The sequence below is a fragment of the Magallana gigas genome, chromosome 7 (genome assembly GCF_963853765.1).
Source record: "Magallana gigas chromosome 7, xbMagGiga1.1, whole genome shotgun sequence".
In the NCBI taxonomy this organism is placed as follows: Eukaryota; Metazoa; Mollusca; class Bivalvia; order Ostreida; family Ostreidae; genus Magallana; species Magallana gigas.
Window position 1 is genome coordinate 38,895,898 of NC_088859.1, and position 23,802 is coordinate 38,919,699.

Sequence of the window (23,802 nt, forward strand, 5' to 3'; positions counted from 1 at the left end):
AATCATAAGAATAGCGGTATGGGTTCTATATTTACTATTCATAATGTAAATAATTTATTAATTGTAACATGGCTAACAATTAATACATCCATCTTCGCTAGCCAAGCCAACCAACACTAAATTCCTATAAATCAGGTATTTATATAGAAGATCTGTCCATGTATGATATAATATACGCATTGCTCCAGTTTAAAAAAAAAACTTAAGAAATAAATGTCAACTTAAACCCAAGTAGTTTTGGAGTTTACTAATTTGCTATAGTATAATATTTCTTGAATGATCGTTCGAAACTAAACTACATTGATATAGGCAAGTACTCCGCGGACTTTGTAGCGTAACCTTAAATTCACACATATGGCAGAATTGACAGTTACTTTTTGTAACCTGCCGATGGACAATAATGATATGATTAATTTTTGTCACTTTTTACGGTTTGGTTTGAACTTATTTCATAAAAGGGATTGGGCGTTAGTTCTAATACTTATGTATCTCTCTCGCTGTACAATAATTGACATACAAGATTTTTTTCAATTGCAAACACAATGTCATATATGTGTAAATACATATAAAGATGAAAAATGATTTACAATAGTTTCAGATAGCACATTTTGGTGCAAATGTAAACAATTTTTATATATAATAGATGCAATGATTCAGAGATTGATTAAAATATGCTAACTCGAGTTATGTATTTTTCCTGCAATGCTAGCTGCCTTCACACCTGCATTAAATACATGTAATATCAAGTATAGATTACAGAGCAATTTGGTGTACATAACACAACTATAAGTAAAGGGTATTGACCAAAAGAAGAAAAGAAAAAATAAATAAAAATACTCGCAAATCTGATGAAAAACACCATTATCATTAATTTATTTTACTTACAAATAAATCATTATTATTTTAAAAGATTAAATAACGCTATTTTTTGTTACGTTTGCAGCGGAAGGGGGTGGGGAAGTGTGTTGAACACTTTATAATCTACTCTTTCTCAGAATGCTTGCATTGTAATATGAAAAGGATATTTGCTTTTAATATTCCTTTGTTGAAATTACCACTCTCTTTGGGGCCTATCATTGGTATCAGGCTCAGTGTTTGAACAATTTAGAATATACACTAAATCAGCCTGCTTGCGTTCCAATTCTAATTACCTGGTATTATAAAATATCTCAAATTGTATCTTTTGAAAGGACGATTGTTAAAGAATTCTCTCTACATTATTTCCAATTTTCTACGCAATTTCTGTCGACATATCGTTAATTATCGGGAGCTTCGAGGATCTAATTTTAATCTGATGAAATTGTCGAATAGCTTCCACTGCACAGTAGTGTGGATGTCTATTATACCATTCGCCCGTTTATCGATTGGTCGAAACCTACAGCGACCTTAGAAAAATCACGGACTGCACGAAATTATCATGATGATGTCAGACTCAAATTCCCATAGAAGACTATTTGGGTGTTTCTTTTATCTAACGCACTGATGTGCACTAACAGAAATTTAGTTAATTTAACTCACTTTTTGCAATCGATTTATTAAAAGAAATATGTAAATATAAACAATAGAATGCTTTCTTTTGATGATTCTTCAAGGTAGCGATCATTGCAGAAAAATTACATAATCCGCTTTAGCGGGTTATGCACTGGCGTCGGAAGCAAATTGAAAGTGGGGGGGGGGGGGGCTTAACTAATCCTCAGAAATATTGAACAAAAAAACTAATTCCCGAAATCATGAAAATCCTAATCCGTGGGGGAGGGGGGGGGGGGGGGGGAAGGGGGAATTTACCTTTAGTTCCAAAAAAAAAATTTAACCCACCAATTTTTTTTCCCCAAACCATGAAATTCCTAATCCGTGGGGGGGGGGGGGGGGGGGGGGGGGGGGTGGGGGGGATTGGGCTAGTATGCCTATGACTCCAACTTCTCCATATTTCAACCTTTTTAGGAATAATTATATTTCCTGCGAGAAAAAGTGCGGGGGGGGGGGGGGCTGATCCCTCTATGATGCTATGTGTCTAATGGTTAGGTCTAATTTGGCAAAAACGTGGGGGGCTCAGCTCCCCAAACCCCCCCCCTCCCCCGGTTCCGACGACTATGTTATGTATTTTCTCGGCAATGCCACCACCTTCATATCCCGCATGAATCACCAAAGAAAGCAATTTATTGAAATATAAAATAATTATTGATTGTAACCATTATTGTATGTCGATGTCATTAGGAACTTTAACTGCAAGTCACATCGAAACAAGAAATATTCCAGCAATAATTTCGGATGTGCTGCAACCCGCTCTTTTTAAAATAAGCCACCTATAGATAATAACACGTATAAACATGTTTTCGCACAATGTAGATTGGACTTGAATGCATCTCAAACCATAATAATTGTATATTGTTTGATTTTTTTGTCGTCAAATACATGTATAGTACATGTATAATAACAAACAACGTTATTGTTTATGTAAAATAATGAAACTACATAACGTTCGGTTGAAGTCTATTGAAATCACTCTAAGTTTTCCTTGATTGTATCAAGATTATTGACATAAATAACAGCGCACATGTTACCAGCCACTTATATTTTGTCCTATGTTTGCTCTCTATTATAGGGTTTTCTTCCTTAATAATTCTCTTTTCTGAGCTATATCGCCCTATGGAGTCCGGCAGACTACTCGGAGCATTTCGCCATTCAAATTAGTGTGAGCTGGGGAAGGAAATAACAGTACTAGTGTGTATGTGTGTACTAAGTTCCGACTATAGACCCTCTATTGATAGCAACTATAATCAACTCAACATAAACTGTCTCTGTCAAGATTTTATCGCAATAAGCAATTGAATCCCAACAGATTATTATATAATAATTGGTACATTGGCGACTGATTTTTAGCTCAATGACATGCACTTTTTGTTCGGCGTTTGTCTGTTTGTCCGCCCGTCCATTTGCATTTCCAAGCGCCTTGGCCAATATCAACCAAACTTGGTTTAAAGCACCCTTGCGTAAAAGAAAAGATTAAAATAGGATTAGTGGGTAGAAAAGGACCAAAAACGGTAAATTCATCAAAATATTTAGAAACAAGAGAAAAGCTATCAATGCGACAGCACACCGGGTTTTCTTTTGTGTGAACAGTATCCATAATCCATTTGTCAATCCTGAATTGATGAACACAACTTATCCAGAGAAATGGGGTACTGTAAATGAAATATTTTTGCCATAAAATAACTAAGTTCAACTGCTGGTATTTTTTTCATAACTTACTAGAATTCAAAATCCTAGCAATGTGCACACTTCTGATATTCGACAATTGATCCGCAAAAGAGCAACTTTTTATCTTGAAAACTGTAGGAGGAGTTATCCGTACAATAAGGGTACCCTATATGCAATATTTTGCCAAAAAATGATTAAGTTCAACAGCTGGTATTTTTTTCATAAATTATCAGAAAACAAAATCCTAGCAATATGCACACCTCTGATATATGTACAATTGATCAGCAAAAGAACACCTTCCAATCTTGAAAACTATAGAAGGAGCTATCCGTACAATAAGGGTACCCTTTTGGCAGCCGCCCGCCTGCCCACCCGCCGTTTTCACCATTTCAACAACCTTATTTTTCCTTCGGAAAAACCGGTTAAAAACCCTTAAAATCTTTTTTCAAAGAATTTGAAAGATACAATCCAACACATCAGCAAGCTTCCAAAGGGAATTATCGTGTTCATTTTAAATAACTACGTTTACGACTCCATTTGCTGAGAGAGGAACTACAATTAGGGGTGGGGTGAGTGGATGTTACCAAAACGTCAATTTTGACATCATTTTCTTATTTTCCAATTATTTATCCATTTACTTATTTTTTTTTTTATTTTTTTTTTTTGCAACTATGGGTTGGGAACATGATTATCACTGTATGTCTCTCTCTTCTACAGATACAACCAATTTAATAAAGATTGTTTTTTTAAAGAATGGGCTTCATAATGCTCCAATACTTACAAAGGACATAAGATACTACAATGTAAACAAGGATCAAAGCAACAGTAAGGTGAACTTTGCCGCTTGAACCCTGAACTCGAATAATTTTAAAAAAATGTTTTTAAAGAGTAAAAAACATTCCATGGAAAGTGGAAAAATTATTTCTTGAAAAACTGAAATATATATTATGGATTTTAATCTACTTATACACAAAACCCTGTATGAACAATGATTTTTGTCATACTAAGGGACTGGTATGCAAGGAAATTTATTTCCTAACTTACAGGTGTACAAATCCTTGAAAATAACGATTTATCTAAACATCTAGGTAAATTATTTCTTTACATGATGTTATATAGTACTTTGCTTTCTGTATTTATTATTAGATTGAATTTTATCATTTATGTATTCTTCAGCATCATTAGCATACCCTTATGAAGAGCGACAATATATACAGGAGGGTTAGTACTGTACATATTGTTGACGAGAATAAGTTTATTAAATTAGTAGGACAATATACAATGATTTTCCGTAGTGTTGCCATTATGCTTTTATAACAATATGATTAAATGAAGCTTTGTACGAATATGTTATAAGAGAAAATAAGTGTTTGCATTGGAAATTTTACTTACATAAACATGCTCTCCTTTGGGCTATAAATGAATCCATTGTACCAATCTACGTTTGTTATACACCATTATTGCCTTTTTGTAGTATTTTTATATTCTGCTTCAAAGTGTAGAATATTGCAATTTCCCATATATTCTTGTATAAACTTTATCTGTATTTTGAGGCATTAGAACATATTTTACACATGGTTTAAAATAGAGAGTAAAGTAGTTTTTACGCAAAAATCACAAAATGGCCTCTTTAAAATCAAGAGAGCTTTTCCTGAATTTGTGCGACATCCATCCGTCTACCCCTCTTTAACTTTTAACATTTTGACCACAATTGGAGGTAAGGAGTCTTTATATACATGAAGAAATCTAAAATTTGTCTAAAAGTCCCCTAAAACTATAACACCCCACAACCCCTGGTGGTTTTTAAGCTAGCCAGTTACTTGAATATTGATCCTTGGATTAGCAATGTGACCCATAGGCCTCAATTATTTATATAAAAAATTTAAATGTCAACAATGAGTACAAGTTGCACCAAATATATTCAATTGTACACAAATTGCTTTCCTAATCAATAAAACGAAAAAAATAAATATAAAAAGTACAAAATGCACTCTTTACACATAAATAATGGGGGTTTATTCAGTAACACAACAAAAAAATTTTTTTCCTTTTTAAATTGAAGAAGAATTAAAACAGACTTCTCAATTTTAATTTAATTTACCTAAAAAATCATTCCATGATAAACAGAACTCTTGTTATCCCATCAATTACATGTACATGTCCTTTCAACAAAAAACATTGTTTTCTAATTCAGAAATTTTGACTACCAGTAAGCCTAATACCAATTCTAAAACTATTAAAATAGTAAAAAAAACAATTTAGTCTAAACGTACAAAAAAAAAAAAAAACATTTACAGTAATCAAAGCGTTGGAGAGGTCCTCTATATAGAAGTGGTACAGAATGTAAAATATCAAAGATTTTCTTATTTTCTTAACACATACTTCATTGTACCCAAAATATATATCACAGATCATCTATCACATGTAAACAATTAATAAATACAATAAAAATGTAAAGGTTTTGCCAACCTTGAAAATCCTGAAGTTTTTCATGAACTACATGTTTAGACAATAAACATGTTTGACAACTACTTCAAATGCATAAATACAAGTATTTCTGTGAGAAAATCAATCCATGTTCATGTCTAAAATAGAAGTTACAAATAGTTTGTACATGTAATATGATAAATTTTTAGTAAGGTCAAATTCAAAAACTATAAGATGGTTTTGGCAATGGATCTTGTGGCTTAATGGTGGATTTCCAGCCTGTTGACATAATTTGTGACCTGATCCTCGGTCCAAACCTCTGGGATGCAATGCATACTGATGACACTCAGCTTAGCACTATGGGACATAGGTGTGCATGGGGGATTCCTGTAGCTTCAATGAGAGCAAAATCAAAATTAATTCAATAATTTGAAAATGGTTGTTGCTAAAGATACAGTTAAGACTAGAGTTATTAAAGAAGAATATATTATTTTGAGAGACAGTTATCCTTTTTTACATTCATTTTAATTAGACTTGAGAGATAGCTTTGTTAGAAGGAATTTTAACATATGTGTAAAACATATACATGTAAATAATCTATTGTATTATTGTTATCAAACAAAAAATGGAGAAATCAGAAAAGCCAAATTAGCATATATTACCTTGTGATGTGCACACATCCCAAAGCAACCAAAAGTGAGGATTTCAGGTTAAAGGGGAGTTCAGAGAGAGAGAAATGAAATAGCTTTCCATCACCGAAGAGCACTCTGAACCAGGCAGCCTTCCACAAACCCATCACACAATAGCAAGTATAAGGAAGAACTCGCATCAGAGAGCATGAGTTCACTCAGCAAAAAAGCTCACTCAGGCTCACACATCAATGAGTATTTATCAAATCATCATGCTCTAAAGCACATAAATGACCCTGTCAGTGAAATGTGACCATAATAATCTGACTGGACACTATTTCTTCCTGACAACATCATAACAAGTTTATGTCATTTGCTATTAAGCTACTTAAAGAGGGCTTAATTCACTACAAAATCTGCCCTATTCTTTATATCTAGTCTCTAGAACTCTACATTACTCTACTTGGTAAAAATTCTTACTCTTTTCACTGTCGGTTCTATTAATCAACATTTAAAGTAATATCATTACAAAGCATGCAGGCACTATTTTCAATAACAGGAAAAAAATGTAAATGGTAGGACCTGCAAATATATCACAGTTTTGCTACATGTACATGATAAATAAGTATTGTAAGAATTATGCTAACAAAAATAAGAGTCTTGTTCTTAAGGGATCTTTGGCACTAATCAAATGCACCATGGGATATCATATCTGTACATATAATGTTAGTTGTTGAGTGATGCTAGGCCATACAGGGGTGACTAGATACCAAATTAACTATTATTCACCTCAATCTGCAAGACTATATACTGTCCAACAATGTTGTATGAATAGTCAAACCATGCGTTTAATGTACATTTCATTCACGGAGAGTTAGAGCAATCACATATACGTATTAAGTTTCACATACAAGCTAGCGCCCCAGTCTAGCTCTACCTATATACAGTATCGTGTGGTGGAGTTGTGTAAAACTCAGCTTGGCCCCCATGAGGGGTACCAAGCATGCGTATTCGGTGACTGCCCGACGAATGGGGGTAGTCAGAGAGGTCAGTTAGTTCTGGGAGAGATCCGTTGGGAGTCGGGTAACCTAGGAAATCAAAATGTGAGTGTCAATGCAGTGAAATTAGTGGAAACAAAGTGGCATCATCATTTTCTCCAGACGTGCTCCTTCTTATATACCAGTGGGTATTTTTTGCAATTTGTTTGTCTCCTTATATATAGATTACCATATCCTTAATGAACATTTTGTGTTGAATTAAACAAGCAATTTCTATGTTAGATCAAAGAAATCCTTAAACATATGAAAAAGCATTTTCTAATTGTTTATTCATTAAGAAGAGCAATACTGCTACATTTGCTACTTTTAAATTCATTTGATCTTTTTTACACTAGATTTAAGCTTAACAAGTATACATTTTGTATAATTTTTAGGAAAACATCTAGTCTCTAATTATTTCATTAATTTTTAAATATTCATATAATCCAACAATTTTATTCAATATAAGGAATACAAAAACATCTAAGTGTCCCTCCTTCTTTTCACTAACACCCATAGAACTTGTGCACACATGGTGCAGTAAACCAGTACAAAGCAGTGAGGACTTGTCTAACAGATTATACCATACGAAAAGGAATTGGTACAACTGTGCAATCTTCTAGGGATCCTGGTAAATGAACATGTAATCGTTATGAAAGGAATGAAATTTGACAATGCCGAGAAGAGAAATAGTGTGGTTGATACCTACCATGGAGCATGCTTTCATACATCAGAGAGGAGGGTGTTACTGGAGTAGAGGCTCGGGATCGTCTGTAATAAAAAAGCGGAAATGATTTTATTTTAGCAATATGTAGTAAGTAATGATTGAATTGAATTTCTTTAGACCTACATTAAAGAACTCAATTTGTATGCATGCTTCTGTTGTTACTTGAAGATAGCCTAAAGCTGCCAAGTTCATGTTAACTTCTACTTTGATTTTCCCAATATTTCTAAACAGTCATGTGGTTATATATATTGAGCTATATTCACTACTAAGAGTAGGAGTTATCTCTCTTCACAATTTCCTTGACTGGTTGATGCAATATTTATGTACTTTTGGTGACCATTCAGACCCAGTAATAAGTGATTCCATTTCAGCAAAAATCACTGAGTTTAATAACTATTGTATCCATGGTAAGTGAGAGATGAGTAACATTAACACCATGATGAACTTTGTGAGAGAAGTGATCGACACTGCTCGATCCTGACCTGAGAGTCCGGTTGGCCACGGCTGACCGGGGTCTCTTCATGCTCTCAGGGAGCCCCTCCTTCCACCCAGGTACATGGCCTGACCGTGGCCTCTTTTGAACGTTTTCCCAGAAGATGTCCCGACCTCCAGCTAGCCAATCAGATCCCACCTTGACATGAAGTGCACTGGATGGCCTGGTGGTGCTGTGGTGGTGATTTGCTGACTGGATTCGGATGATGGCTGCCGGCGAGGAAGGTCTCTGAGGCGGGGGAGATTTCCTTCGTCCTGTAAAATCAAGACTTGTATTAGTTATACCGTAATCAGGTTGACAAGAAAAATAGTCAAAATATGTAATGAAATCAATACATGTATATTTTTAATACAATATAGCAGGTATCAATTTCCTTAGAAAAATAAATACATAGATATTATATAATGAATATAACTAAATATCATTGGTTTTATATCCATGTTCAATACAAGATAAAACCATGAAGAAGAATCCTAAAAACAAAGCTGCTTTAAGTCATAACACATCTTAGGCAGATTCATGAGGAATATTTCATATGTAAATCTTATTTTCTAGCTACATGCATTTAGTTTTTATTTTTTAATTGCTAAAAGTCATTGATACAAGATTAAACATGTTAGGTTGGCAGTGATAAAATGATATCGATTTGGCAACCATTCTTTTAAGCTGTAACAAACAAAGGAAAGTACTAATAAAGGCAAATAAATTCAAAATGTTCTTTCATTCATAAATAACAAAAAATTGAGATCAATGGCTAATAAATCAAAGTTGTGACTATATAATAGTACATGTACATTTGTAAGTGAATTTTATCATTTTTTTTTATAAGGACAAAAAAAAATTTATTCTTTGTTATTTTCAGTTTAGATAAAAAATTATTTATAAAAATGTACTAAGTTAAAAGTTTCAAACCCGGGGTAAAATATATACTGATACAAAAGAAAATACTGGGATTACATTAGGTTAAATTTAGTAGCATATTTTAAGTTACACTGGATCAATATACATTGTAATTTGTTTTAATACTGATGATTTTGTTAAAGTGCTTATATATTTTGATGGTAAAAGAAATATATTTCTTGGTTAATATACTGGTTTACATTTTGCAGAGAAAGCAGTGATGTATTTGTACAAGTAGTCCATTTATCATATATACACATGTATATGCATTCTATATGAGAAAGAGATATAATATCTAAAATAAGACTGATCATTTTCCCAATTAAAAAATGCTGATTATCTTGGTGATGATTATTTGTAATATTTTAAAAGATCCCATAGAGAGTGTATTATATGCTTATTATTTGAAAGATATATCTGAATTATGAAGAACATTTTTCCCATTAAAAAATGCTAATTATCTTGGTGATAATTGTTTGTAATATTAAATAAGATCCCATAGAGAGGGTATAAATATATATTTGAGCGGTCACCTCTGCTGCTCATCTCACTCATCAATGACAATTGGAGGACACTATCTGTGTTGGTGTCTTAAAAAGAACAGGTGTCTCAAATTTCACACAAAACAAAGGTTCAATAAATGACAGAAGAATTTAAGCAAAAGTGATGATTCAAACTTAAAATATATAATAATGCATCAAAATTTCACATCTATGAATTCTAATGTGAAGATTAAAACATGTGTTTAATTGGTAAACTGAATACAGAAGCTGTGCCAAAAATAATAATGAATTTATTGAATTAAACAATAAGCATTTTGTCGTTTGTGTAGTAAACAGAAATCTGCATAGTTAGGGTTGACCCCCAAGAGGGAGAAGAGCCACGCCCACTTTAGTGAGCTTACCTTCCGATTTTGTTACAACAGGTACCACTGACACTTTTATAACGTCCTCCACTGTGTAAAATATAAAAGCATGTCTCTTTTGTTTAACAACTTTAAGGGCTAACCTGTATTAATAGCTTCGGCAAGTTTACAGAAGATATTATATTTTCTCCTTGAAAAGGGAGATGATTGCAATTCATCCACATGTATCGTATTTTAAAAACAGTGTTAAGGGACTTTGCTTGTCTGTATGTTTATAATACAGATATCACATGGAAAAACAAGATAAAATATGTATCGTAGTATGATCTTTACCATCACCATATGACATATCAAATGGATTTTTAATGATTTTCAAACCGTTACAATGTAATTTGGTTTGACATAGTATGGGAGTTTATTTATCATGGTTCGTTTCTGGGGTCAGTGAGAGAGTATAGTACTGAGACATTACTGTTGGAGGACTTTGCTGCGGTCTGTTTCCAAGCCTCGGTCCGCTGTCTTTGGTACGACGTGTTGTATCCAGCCTCGGTGTTGGTTTTAATGGGATGGGCCACTATGTATCTGTATGCATCCATTGCACTGTAAGGCCGAGTACTGACTTGTTTTCTTCTGCAATACACATTAGATCATGATTAATATACAAAACTTATAAATAAATGTCAATGATGATTAAGATGAATGATATGATGTAAATAAGTGTGCTGGTGTAACCTACACTTAATGTGCAAGAAAAATTAAGTATGTATGTATGGTACATATTCACCCATTAATTTTATATACATTGTCAATGTACTATACATGTACATGTACCATACCATTATTTCAATATTGCTAATCTTTATATGTAATAACCTATGCCATAAGATATATGTCTTGTGCAAATAAAGAATGAATGAGTAATCAAACCAACTGACTTCATAAAGTAACTTTTGGTTTAGTAAAGAAATATATATGTGGCAAAAATAATACCGCTAGCTCTGTTGTTTTAATAAAGGAATTACAACAAAAGTTGGTAAAAAGATACTTTTCACTAACCCTGAGGTAGGTCTTTGCCCAGTTCTGGGCGTGCTCTGTCGACTGCTGAGTGACCCCTGAACCCCTGACCCTTTGACCTCACTGCGATTCGTTGTGTCTCCATCGGTTCTAGCTGTCAGCTCTGCCTCTTCCCCTGAGGTTTGCATCTTCAGGGTCAGGCCTTTGACTGCCAGGGTATCTTCTGCCACCTGCTGTCTTCCCGCTCCCTCCGGCGGAGTGACTGAATCCCTTGGGTGGGGATGTCCTACTTGTTCCTCAGATTTTACCTCACTTGCTGCCACTTGTTCATTTGTGGGTTGCTCCACCTCATTACCACTGTAGAATGAGTCAATTCATGAACTGGACTGGTAAAACATGGTGTGGGTATTTCCCCAATATGTTTAAATGCTTATAAAATATTGCATTACTATCACTTAATGGTGCCTTGATGAATATCACAATGTTAAATTTACATTATTATTGAAACAATGTGGACCATTTAACAAAAGTACATACATTATGTATATAGATGAATGTGTGGTGATTGAAATAAAAGGAATCAATAAAGTGATAGAAAAATTTTCATAGAAAGTTGACATACATGAATAACCTCCCTCCCCACCAATATTCCTTACAAAGTTACGATAGGTACAATTACATAATTAACAAATAAACAATTTATACATTAACTGAATCAAGAAATGGTACATTTTGTGCTGATGTTCTTATTGCTGGACTTTTTATCCAGAATTCCCCTTGTATAAGTGTAAGTGTCCATTTATAACCCTTGACCTCTCCAACCTAAATGCACTGTGACATGCAGCCATTAAAAATCTCAGTACAAATCGCTTTTTAATCATCTTTCTAGTTCAACATTTATTATTATGACACTCCAAGTTAAAGAACTGATAAACAAGAATGATTCTGAAAAATATCAAGGTAGAGAGCGTCTAAATGCCTTGAGATCTTCAAGTACTGTGGTGCTTTATCACCGTGCTAAGAGCTCGAACTCGATAGGACTGTGTACTCTAGGAATATTACAGCAATATGTCACCGTGGAGATGACAGAGGCCCCTTCAATCCACTTCATCAGTTTGATTGCAGGTCTGACAAGGCAACATGGACTAAGGGTGCTCCATTGCAGTGTAAATCTGTCTCTCTTACCTTTGATTGGGTTCTTTGGTCCCCTCTTCTACTTCCTGAGCAGAAGGAGCTTGTTCATTGTCCTACAAAAGCAGAAGTACAAGAGTTAGTATCCATCAATCTCGGGACCCTCTTCACAGGAATCCTGAAGTATGATCGGCCAGCACCACACATTCCTTGCGTACTGTATATCTTGTGCCGTCACATGGAGCCAAGAAAGTTATAAACTAGAGTACATGATGACCTTGTGTTTCTGGACATGTTCAAGTGTTAACATGTTCTTGAAATACTAATGGGAAACAAAACATATTTTTTTAACACCAAAGCTAATAACATACAATGTTTTAGACATAGATGTTGCAGTATTTGAACCTGTATTGTTTTTGCTGTATAGGGCCCTGAGTGGGAGAGGTAGGAGAACATTCTAATGATAGGCCATGACTCTGAACCATTGTTAAGGCAGCAGTTCCTGTTAATCAGCTAAGAGGGAAAAAACCATTTCATTTTGATTATTTCTGAAATCAGTCGATACAGAATTGAAATTTCCCAGGATAGTTGCCACAGACCTAAAACAACATCCATACAATACCAGCAGCAAAACTATGTAAAGTTATGGCGAATTAATGAAAAGAGGCATTAAAGCAGCATAAAACAGTTCCAGAGAAAGTCAATTATGTAATAAAGGCAAGTCATAAAGCCACAAAAACTTCTGAACAAATTGTGGATTCGTATCTGTCATTTCATAATACAGAGTATTCTTGGACACACATTTACAGAGGGTAAACCCTGTCCAACACTTGACTTGAAAGAATGGAAAGAAAATGAAAAAGGTGACTTGTTTTCATTTCATTAATGACGGTTTTGACAAGTGATAAGAAGGCATAAGTAAACAGGAGGCTGGCTCATAAATACACACACACAGGAGATTGGCAGAGCTCTTCAATGCACTATCTAATAATGTCCCCATTTTATCAGAAACCTCAGAATAATCCGTGATAAGATAGGATTAGAAACTAATATATGTGATGTATAATGAACAAATATTTGGTTAATTAGTGCTAACACTATGGTTGAATGGCAGTCCATTTAGGGACCTACCTCTGTTGAACTAGAACAAACATGGCTGGTAATAACTCCAGCTGAACTGAGAGCCCACTGTTGTTTGACATTGTATCAGAAACTTAAAACAGAAATACATCAATACCTCACGGAGGAGAATATCTAGTTCAAAATGTGTATTATAATCTTTTGTTTTGATGAAATAGAATTGACATTATCAACTTAATCAATACCAAACAATACTGAATGAAGACAAGAACTGCACATTATACATGTACCGGTACATTATTACTAATTTGTACATGTATTGGTTTCTGCGAGTTGAACTTCATGTTCAGTTTTATGTCATCACCAAAAACACAATGTAAAGATACAAATACCAGTAATAAAAAAAGAGATGGAAGTTTCTGTAAAATTCAGAATTTAAAATTCCTTTGAAGGTAATTAACTTTCATTCTCACTCCACTTTTGCTGAAAGTTGAAAGAAAAAATCATTTCAAAATGAAAGCTAGTACACATATTATATATATATATATATACCGGTATATATAACACAATTATATCATGGCTATTGCATATGTTGTAGTGGTTTATTTCTATAAACTTTTATATCAATGCAAACACATTTTTTTTAACCTAATGCAACATATACATGGGGATTGGAGAGGTCTGTTCACATCTTACATACATTAGAGGGATAAATATCTATAGAGAATATAGCTAGGTAGTATAGTTTGTTCTGCATTTTGACCACCCCCTCCCCCATCTTACTCCCGGCAAGAAATAATATAAGTATTAACACTCCAAAAACAAAGCAACCCCTAGTTTACTATCCTAATTTCTTTCTTTCTATATAACGTTTGTAAAGTTCAGTTCCCGCATGCACATTCAGTACTTTGATTTACGGGAATGAATAATTTTCATGAATAGCTTGATTCACTCCCTATAAAGATGTGTTATATTCTACACCTTCATATTCTATTTGATATGAAATGATTTCTTCCATGCAACCCAAAATAATAGCATCTGAACTATCTATTCAATCCATTACAAAAATATAGACCCCAGGGTTTTAATTCAAAATATTTGTATTGTATTGAATTAAACAACACAAAAGCAAGCAAAACAAGTCATTTATCACTTCTGACTTCTAATTTAATAGCTTTTGTGTGATTTTTTTTAAAAAGCAGGGCCTGTACAACTTTAAATTTAAGTGGACAAAAGACTCTTTAAAATTCAAATTTCCTAAATGTTTTTTGCAGTACATGAAACAGTTCAAAGACAGATTTCTCCAAGATGAATATAATTCACGCATTTTTCAAATGCCTTCGAAAGTGGAATTCTGATTGCAGATTGAACTGATACAGATATCAGAAAAACAAAGCAATAAAGCTCATCTCATTAGTACTACACAACTAGCTGTAACTAATGCAAACAGATAGCTGATAGAGAAACAATGCGCCACGCTTGTACCTCCTATATTTGATTCCCGTCAATGATAAAACCTTTGATCCAAAATCAAAACTGTGTATTCGGTGCTTAATATTAAATCTTATTTGTTGGATAATGCCATTAAATACCTGTGTCTAACCCTGCAATCAAGTTTAATATTTCACAGTATGTACTCAAGGTGCCAGACCCTTGAGCTGTATAAATGACTTCATTGTGAACACATTAGTAATGAAATGTTTTTAACCACTTTATGTTCCGTAAGTGGGCTTAGTGTCTTATTATAAGTCATGGGTATTCAGCTATTATTGGGTACAGAGGGTGAATACCAGGGTGAAAGAAATTGATACTTTTCAAAATGTAAAAGACCTTGCGATCAATGAATTGCCACTGATAGATAAAGAGTTTGTATTTGTGGGAAATACGGCGAAATCCCTGTCTTTACCTTGGATTAAATCCACCTTATTGATCAGTGAGAATAAACAGAGAATTTAAATGTCGCTCGTGTACAATATGCATATTTATGGTGAACACTCGGTTTTTCATGTGCACACAATGTGTGGAAACTTCAGAAAATGGCACTCCAGTTAAAGGAAAGAGGATCTCTGTTGAAAACAACAGCAGAAACTATTAAATGGGTACTTGTTTTAATAATTTATTATGTTTAAATATTTTCTGACGTGGAGATTTTTAAATTTTACATCGGTGTAGAGACAACAAACTTTAAGAAGCAAATAACTTTTTATTTACCATTAATTCTGGGATTGAGCGCTTTAAAAGTAGAGACGAGAAGATTACAGATGAAAGTGTGTATATGTTTACGAGGATGACTCAATGTTCAAATCTAACAACATACATTTACATGTTGACTAAGCGACTTGAATCAAGTGGAAAGAGCTCTCTAGTGACCAGTTTGTACCATGTCAAAAGCAAATTCACTGAACTCTTGCTCCATAACGGTTTCTGACAGGTAGATCAGGAAGAGTAAAAAGCCATTGGAAGGGATGATTTTACCCCATAAATCGGTACACTGAATAACGTGTGAAAATTTAGAAAAAAAAAGATTATCAGATAAAGAAGTATGACATTCAGAATGAAAAACTTCAAACTTTTGGAAAAAGCTGCTGGTGAATTGGTGAGAGCCATAACCCTTGGAGACATAGAAGAAATTCAGAAAGTGCTCAACAAGTATAAAAAGTTACGCCCCAACTTGAGCACCACCATCACCTCCGACGGGACCACGGCTCTTCACTTCATAGCCAGATGGCATCGCCAGACGATACTGGAGATGATATTGGAACCAGGCATTGAAATAAATGTTCACGACAATGATGGTGCTACTCCTCTACAGACAGCCTTTCTTCACAACAACCTGGACACTGCAAAATGTTTCATAGAATATGGTGCTGATGTGAATGAATCCAGCTCTATAAAAACTGGTGCTAAAATCATACACAAGATGGTGACCACAGGTAGGCTTAATGCTGCTAACATCCTTATTGAGTGCGGAGCTTCTATCAACTCAGCAGACAAAATGGGACGTACTCCTTTACACCTTGCTATGATCAGGAATGATCCCAGCATGGCCAAACTTCTGTTGGAGAAAGGAGCAGAAATAGATGCTTGTGACCACAATGGCATTAACTCTCTCCACTTGTCCATAATATACCAACATCCAGATATAACCAAACTGCTTATACAGTATAATGCTAATATTTCCTTCAAAGACAAGTCCGGGATGCTTCCTCTGCACTTATCTGTGTCGGCTGGCTTCTTGGACATCACCAAACTGATACTCAAGAAAAGCAATGCTCATATCAATACCAAGGAGAGACTCATGGGAAGAACCCCACTGCACCTGGCCTGTGCAATCAACCACTTGCCCATCACCAAACTTCTGATTGACAATGGAGCAGACATCAATCTGACCACAAATTTCCGAAAATCTCCATTACACATAGCGTCGACCAACAAGGCCTCTGAGATAGTTACCCTACTATTGAGAAATGAAGCAAATGTGAACATTATGAGTATTGGCAATAAAACAGCCCTACACAACGCCATTGAGGCAGGACAAGTGAGTATTACCTACTCCCTATTACAATACGGAGCTAATTTGAATCTCCGAGATCTCCATGGTCATACCCCTCTCCATTACGCTGCTAGAATGGGAAGCTCAGACTGTATCAATGCCCTGCTCAGGTTTAGTGTCAATGTGAACAGTTACGACAATACCCAGAAAACTGCTCTCCATTTTGCCGTTATGAATGGCCACATTGATACTGCTCTGTGCTTGATTCGTGGTGGAATTAATTTCAGCACAAGAGATGAGGAAAACAAAACGGCAATGGATTATGATGAGACTGGAAGACTGAATGAAATATTAACAAAAATGTTTAAAGTATAATATATTTATTCTGATTGTGAAAAATGTTTTGTTACCAGACACGATATAAAATCTTTCCTTGTGAATACCCGTGAATGACTCGTACCCAATAACACTGTCACCATATATTTTATCATGAGACACTGTTTTATGCCTAGTTACCTGCTATTAAACAAAGTGAGAAAATGACATTCGATTTTCCTTGACCTAATGGTGATTTTATCTTTTTTCCTACAGATCTACAAAAGACCGAAATTGATTCAAGGGTTAAAAAGGAGATTTAAATTTTAAAACCTAGCTTTTTATATGTTTAACTGAAAATCTAAGTGTAAATAAGCCATAAAGAAGGTGAGAAATGCCTGTTTTTAGTTGGTCCAGGTAAATTGCAATTTACAAAAAAAATAAAAATATTTCATTCATAAATTATGGCAAATTGCTGTTAGCATTTTAAACACCTGGTCAATAATGAAAGGTACAAAGGAGAAAGGTAGCTGGAGAAACATTTGGTGTTTGTCTTCCCTTTTATATATTGACATACGAGTGTATACATATAGTACTCTCGGGATGGTTATTAAAAGAATTCTAATTGGAATTTAAAGTGTTATTTGACACATTTTCTTAAACATGAGGGACTAGCTCTTTAATGAAACAGAATTCATCTTTTTCTTGCCACGGACCAATCCCATAGACAAAAGAATTGTTTGTGTCCCACCCAAAAGATGTAATTGAATAAAAAAAATTTCACTTTTTAAGTGGTTTCAGGTTTTTTTTCAATTACACACCTGACAAAGTGCAGTAAAATTTATCCTTATTGGGCAATAAATGTCTCGATATTTGATACTCTAAAATTCAACAGTCTAAACTTGTTTGAACAAGCAAAACCAGAAATCAAATATTTAACACATGAATATATAAAAAAATTCTCTTAATTTGCTCATAAAAATATATTTATTAAAACTTATTAATATAAGTTCAATAATTTTTATGAACTATATAGTTAAATGTATTTGATATAAATTTTGAAAAGGTATCAGAATCTAACAGATTTGAAGTTCTTAAGTTTCTATAAGGTAAATGTGTCCAAAAGGAAGGAGATGAACAAGCTATGGGATTAAATAAAAGGTTATGGGTCCAAATATCCAAACAAAAAACAAAAACTCCAAGCATTTTTAAATAACAAAAGGAAGAGGCAATAATTTCAGGACATTTCCGAGAGGAATTTTATCAATAACCATGAACTTGAAATAATTATTTTTCGTTTATATACATGAATCCATTTAGAGTTTGTGAAATTTTTTTTGTTCTATATGTAATTCTGCACCATTAAATCTTTACTTAACAATAATTCTACATGTACTCATGCTAATTTAAAGATTCTATGCATTGACAATTATAGGTCTAAGACTAATTAATCTGAGGTAATCTGCCTAATGCTTGACAACTGTTGTTTAACATTGATTGTACATGCAAATGCATGCATGAAAATCATTAATACAAGTTTTTAAAAATCAGAGAAGTCAATATGCAGGAGGTGCACCCATTGTTTCTGACTTTCATGAGTCGACACACTTCAGCAAATATTTGGTGCCTGTCCTAAATGTTGTTCCCTAAGTTGCTAGGCAGTAAACTCAAGGCACAAATCCCACTTTAGATCAACATATTACAATCTTCTATTCCCAGTAGGCAAAAATTCAATATTTAATAGATTTGTCATGGAAATTGAGGTTCCAACTTTAATTGCATTACCCAGTACTTTCTCTATATCTATTCAACACTCCAACCATTCCTTTAAAAAACCCTTCCTGTGAATAAAAAATTGTCAATAATATAATATCCTATTGAAAATTGGCTACAGAAAGGTTTTGGATACACATAAAATCTGGCCAGATAATGAAATATGAAATGGATCAATACATGCATTAATAACCCAATCATAAAAGAGTCCCTGAATTCCACACTTGCCTTTTATGGTTGGAATTTTCTTTGAGGGTTTGATGCAAAGGTCAGGGCAATGACAACGCTAGCGATATTGATATACCTGATTGGAAATGCTCTCTGGATGCTTTGATGTCACTTTCCACCAAAGTGTAAATAACAGATTAATATCAATCTAATCAAAATGTTCTGTTCAGCCGATTCTATGCCCCATACATGACATTGCAGATAAAAGTAGGGCTCTAATGTGTATGAAAAGATTTCCTGAAAGTCTGTATTTATAAAGTGTTGCTTTTGATCATGAATGCATGCTCTTTCTCATTTCAGAAATTGTTTTAAAATAATTCTATAACTTTTCAGGGTATTCAATGTCCTTTATGGATATCAACGCTCTATTCTTTTGAAAAGGGGGTGGGTTCATGTATATCACAAATCGATAACTACCTTTGGCATCGAGAGATTTTGTCTCATTATCAATGATAAATGAAGTGTGGTTTTATAAGGCTGCCGGTAAACCAATGCCATGGTAGAGCTGGCGCATGACAGAGAGAGGGACATTACATGTCACTGAGTAAATACCATGTCAAAAGCCAGGTGTTAAAATAGCAGCTTGATAAGAATTACCTCAATGATGAAAGTCACAAAGATTGAACTTTGTATTCAAAAACAGATTGAAGGACAACAGCACTTGATGTTCACATGAGTATCACTCAGTAATATACTTATAGAAAGATGCAAATATTTGAATCATTTTAAAACCACTTTAAAAACCCTGTAGCACATATACGATGATAAATGTCTGTAATTTCATTCTTTTATGAAATACAAATATATCTGGGCAAAAAATTAAGTCAAATCAATGAAAAGAGGTAGATTGAATAGTTATTATATATTGAGGAATGCCTATGGTGTTAACTTTAAATTTGTTTTTAACCTCTTTCACCCAAGAAAGGAGAAAACTCTAATGAGTTAATGAGAATTGAAGAAGACAGTACCATTATGATATTACTTATATTTTCTTATGATCAGATATTGCAAAAACATCTGTTGTTTGGCTGTTAAGTGATACCAAAGAATAAAGATTTACTGGTATAAACAGGCAAATAGTTACACTGATAAGAAGCTCTATCTTCATTAAGTGTAATTAGTTTGTAAGCCTTTAAATAAAAATACAGAAGAGGAGATAACCCCGACAGGTATTACCGGTATACTTGCTCAATATGAAAAACACCTTTTAAGAATATTTCTTTGATTCAAAATATTTATTTGGAGCCAAAAACAAAGCAATTGCAGAAAACTGCTTTATTCATTTTAGTAATGAAGATTACACTTGAAATTTTTTAATGCTTGTTGTCATTAAACAGCATCAACTAATTAGTGATTTAATAGAGGCATACAGCATATGAAATGCACATACATGAACCAAACATTGCAAAATAACTAGTCATCAGTAGATGCAGTACTTTATATTAATGAGTGCTTTGATGTGTTTGTCCCCTGACATGTGTCATTGGTGTGAACCTGACCTGATTGAGTTTTCCCCCTGACAAGTGTTATTGGTGTGAGCCTGAACTGACTGAATTTATCCCCTGACATATTGACAATGTGTTATCAGTGTGAGCCTGACCTGAATGAGTTGTCCCCTGATATGTGTTATTGGTGTGAACCTGACCTGACTGAATTTATCCCCTGACATATTGACATTTGTTATTGGTGTGAACCTGACCTGACTGAGTTTATCCCCTGAAATATTGACATGAGTTTTTGGTGTGAGCCTAACCTAACTGAGTTTGTCCCCTGACATGAGTTATTGGTGTGAGCCTTACCTAACTGAGTTTGTCCCCTGACATGAGTTATTGGTGCGAGCCTGACCTGACTGAGTTTGTCCCCTGACATGAGTTATTGGTGTGAGCCTGACCTGACTGAGTTTGTCCCCTGACATGAGTTATTGGTGTGAGCCTGACCTGACTAGAGATTGTCCCCTGACATGAGTTATTGGTGTGAGCCTGACCTGATTGAGTTTGTCCCCTGACATGAGTTATTGGTGTGAGCCTGACCTGATTGAGTTTGTCCCCTGACATGAGTTATTGGTGTGAGCCTGACCTGACTGAGTTTTTCCATGACATGAGATATTGGTGTGAGACTGACCTGACTGAGTTTGAACCCTGACATGAGTTATTGGTGTGAGCCTGACCTGACTGAGTTTGTCCCCTGACATGTGTTATCGGTGTGAGCCTGACCTGAGTTTGTCCCCTGACATGAGTTATTGGTGTGAGCCTGACCTGACTGAGTTTGTACCCTGACATGAGTTATTGGTGTGAGCCTGACCTGACTGAGTTTTTCCATGACATGAGATATTGGTGTGAGACTGACCTGACTGAGTTTGAACCCTGACATGAGTTATTGGTGTGAGCCTGACCTGACTGAGTTTGTCCCCTGACATGTGTTATCGGTGTGAGCCTGACCTGAGTTTGTCCCCTGACATGAGTTATTGGTGTGAGCCTGACCTGATTGAGTTTGTCCCCTGACATGAGTTATTGGTGTAAGCCTGACCTGATTTTGTCCCCTGACATGAGTTATTGGTGTGAGCCTGACCTGATTGAGTTTGACCCCTGACATGAGTTATTGGTGTGGGCCTGACCTGACTGAGTTAGTCCCCTGACATGAGTTATTGGTGTGGGCCTGACCTGATTTTGTCCCCTGACATGAGTTATTGGTGTGAGCCTGACCTGATTGAGTTTGACCCCTGACATGTGTTATTGGTGTGAGCCTGAACTGGTTGAATTTGTACCCTGACATGAGTTATTGGTGTGAGCCTGACCTGACTGAGTTTTTCCATGACATGAGTTATTGGTGTGAGCCTGACCTGACTGAGTTAGTCCCCTGACATGAGTTATTGGTGTGGGCCTGACCTGACTGAGTTAGTCCCCTGACATGAGTTATTGGTGTGGGCCTGACCTGATTGAGTTTGTCCCCTGACATGGCTGCCTCCAGCGCACAGTGTAGACATGAGTCTGTAGCTCCTGGCTCTGTACCCTCAGTATGCTGGGGCTCCGTCTCTGTACTTGCTTCCTTCACCTGACAGAACAAATAAACAGAAGCCACTCAATGAAAATTTGAAAGCTATTTATCGGTTCAAATTCCAAATGATAATGTTGTGTTAAACTTTGTCCCTTATTCTTTTTCTCTGATTGCTAAACATTATCGATATAAAGATAAAGCATTCATTGAAAATTAAATAAATTATTGTGTTTACTTGATACATTTAATACATCATTAGTAAAATACCTGCTAAAAACTATGGTCTTTTGAAGACAAGGACAAACAGATGTAAACATTTTTACAGCACAGTCTTACAGGTAAGGTGTAAAATTCAGCTGATTTTAAGATAGTGCCTATTTTAAAATACTCAACAATAACAACAGTAGTTCCATTTATTTTACCTCTTCATCTCTATTGTGTGGTGTTATTTGTTGCTGCTGTGGGTTTTGAGGGATTTGAACCTGGTCTTTGGCTGAATGGTTCTGCTCCAGTGCATCTCCGGCTGTGTGGTTCCGCTCCAGTGCTCCTCCGGCTGACATGGCCCGCCGACTCATCTCCAACTTTAGATCCAGCTTGTCCTTCAGCATGGATGACATGGGGCGGGGGTTGGTGTTTAGAGACTAAGGGAAAACACAGTAAAACAGAAACCTTAGATAATGCCACCTCCTGACATTAATTCATACCTTAATGTTCACATAGGTATATGTAATATAAGTACTACATAAGTTATAATGCTTGAATATAGGAAATCTCAATTTTTATCTGTACAGGAGATTTTAGTTGATTAATTTAATCATATAAAATTCCAGAAACCTCCTCCCTATCTAGATGCATGCATAAAATGTCACAACATTTAATCTGAATACCTGTAAACATCTAAGAAAAAAATCAATCTGAAACTACTGGTACCTGTTTTCTAAATTCTAATCAAAATAAAAATTTCCTCTGAAATACCATGCATTCACATGTGGTTTTTTTAATTAGCTTGATAGTTGAAACAAAATAATGTACGATGATTATTTCATGCAATTCTTTATCAAAAACCAAATATGACTTCCTGCTATCTGAAATAGTTGTTTTGTGGTAACACTTTCTACAAAAAAACATACAGGTGCAATATTCACATTCACTTTTTTGACAATGTCAACACTCAAGGAAATAACTCAACTGGCAATGTGATATCTAGTAAGCAAACAGTGGTTGAAGGCTATTTCTTGAACCATTAGCGATAAAACTGAAACAGTCTGTCCTGAAATTCTGGCAAAACACTGATCTGGCCATGCACTGTCACATTACACCATAGGTTGGTGGCGTGTCATGTTGCCACAACATTCATGTCTACCACATTGTGGCAGCTTACGCTTACCCTGAATATAGTTACATGACGAAATAGACGATCTGGCAAAATTCCCATGATCAATTCATAATGCTGGGAGTAGAGAGGTTCAAAATTAAATGCATGTTTGTCTTAACAAAT

The 23,802-nt window shown here is 34.9% G+C and overlaps 2 protein-coding genes across 11 annotated transcripts in view; one reads left to right on the forward strand and one right to left on the reverse strand.

Annotated features, from left to right (window-relative positions):
• Positions 1–5,276: 5,276 nt before the first annotated feature.
• LOC105347423 (uncharacterized) overlaps positions 5,277–23,802 on the reverse strand; it is a 32,289-nt gene continuing 13,763 nt past the window's right edge. For 3 of the 10 annotated variants that reach the window (XM_066067310.1, XM_066067314.1, XM_066067311.1), the window contains 12 exons: positions 23,692–23,754; positions 22,727–22,945; positions 22,242–22,361; positions 12,476–12,537; positions 11,333–11,647; positions 10,749–10,906; positions 10,316–10,366; positions 9,945–10,001; positions 8,501–8,765; positions 8,001–8,062; positions 7,192–7,342; positions 5,277–6,018 (listed from right to left, as the gene is read on the reverse strand). In XM_066067310.1, the coding sequence (XP_065923382.1) occupies positions 5,886–6,018; positions 7,192–7,342; positions 8,001–8,062; positions 8,501–8,765; positions 9,945–10,001; positions 10,316–10,366; positions 10,749–10,906; positions 11,333–11,647; positions 12,476–12,537; positions 22,242–22,361; positions 22,727–22,945; positions 23,692–23,754 (1,656 nt within the window). In that variant the 3' untranslated portion in view covers positions 5,277–5,885. Of the gene's footprint in view, positions 6,019–6,734; positions 6,752–7,191; positions 7,343–7,875; positions 7,920–8,000; positions 8,063–8,500; positions 8,766–9,944; positions 10,002–10,315; positions 10,367–10,748; positions 10,907–11,332; positions 11,648–12,475; positions 12,538–22,241; positions 22,362–22,726; positions 22,946–23,691; positions 23,755–23,802 lie in introns of all 10 variants that reach the window. The other 7 variants (XM_066067312.1, XM_066067315.1, XM_066067319.1 and 4 more) reach the window with 6 other exon arrangements.
• On the forward strand, positions 15,188–17,539 carry LOC105347422 (serine/threonine-protein phosphatase 6 regulatory ankyrin repeat subunit B). Its single transcript, XM_011456519.4, has one exon. The coding sequence runs from the start codon at positions 16,044–16,046 to the stop codon at positions 17,367–17,369; it is 1,326 nt and encodes a 441-aa protein (XP_011454821.3). The 5' UTR covers positions 15,188–16,043; the 3' UTR covers positions 17,370–17,539.

Excerpts from the sequence above, each read along its gene's own strand:
- LOC105347422 (XM_011456519.4), top strand. The coding sequence starts at position 16,044 with ATGACATTCAGAATGAAAAACTTCAAACTTTTGGAAAAAGCTGCTGGT.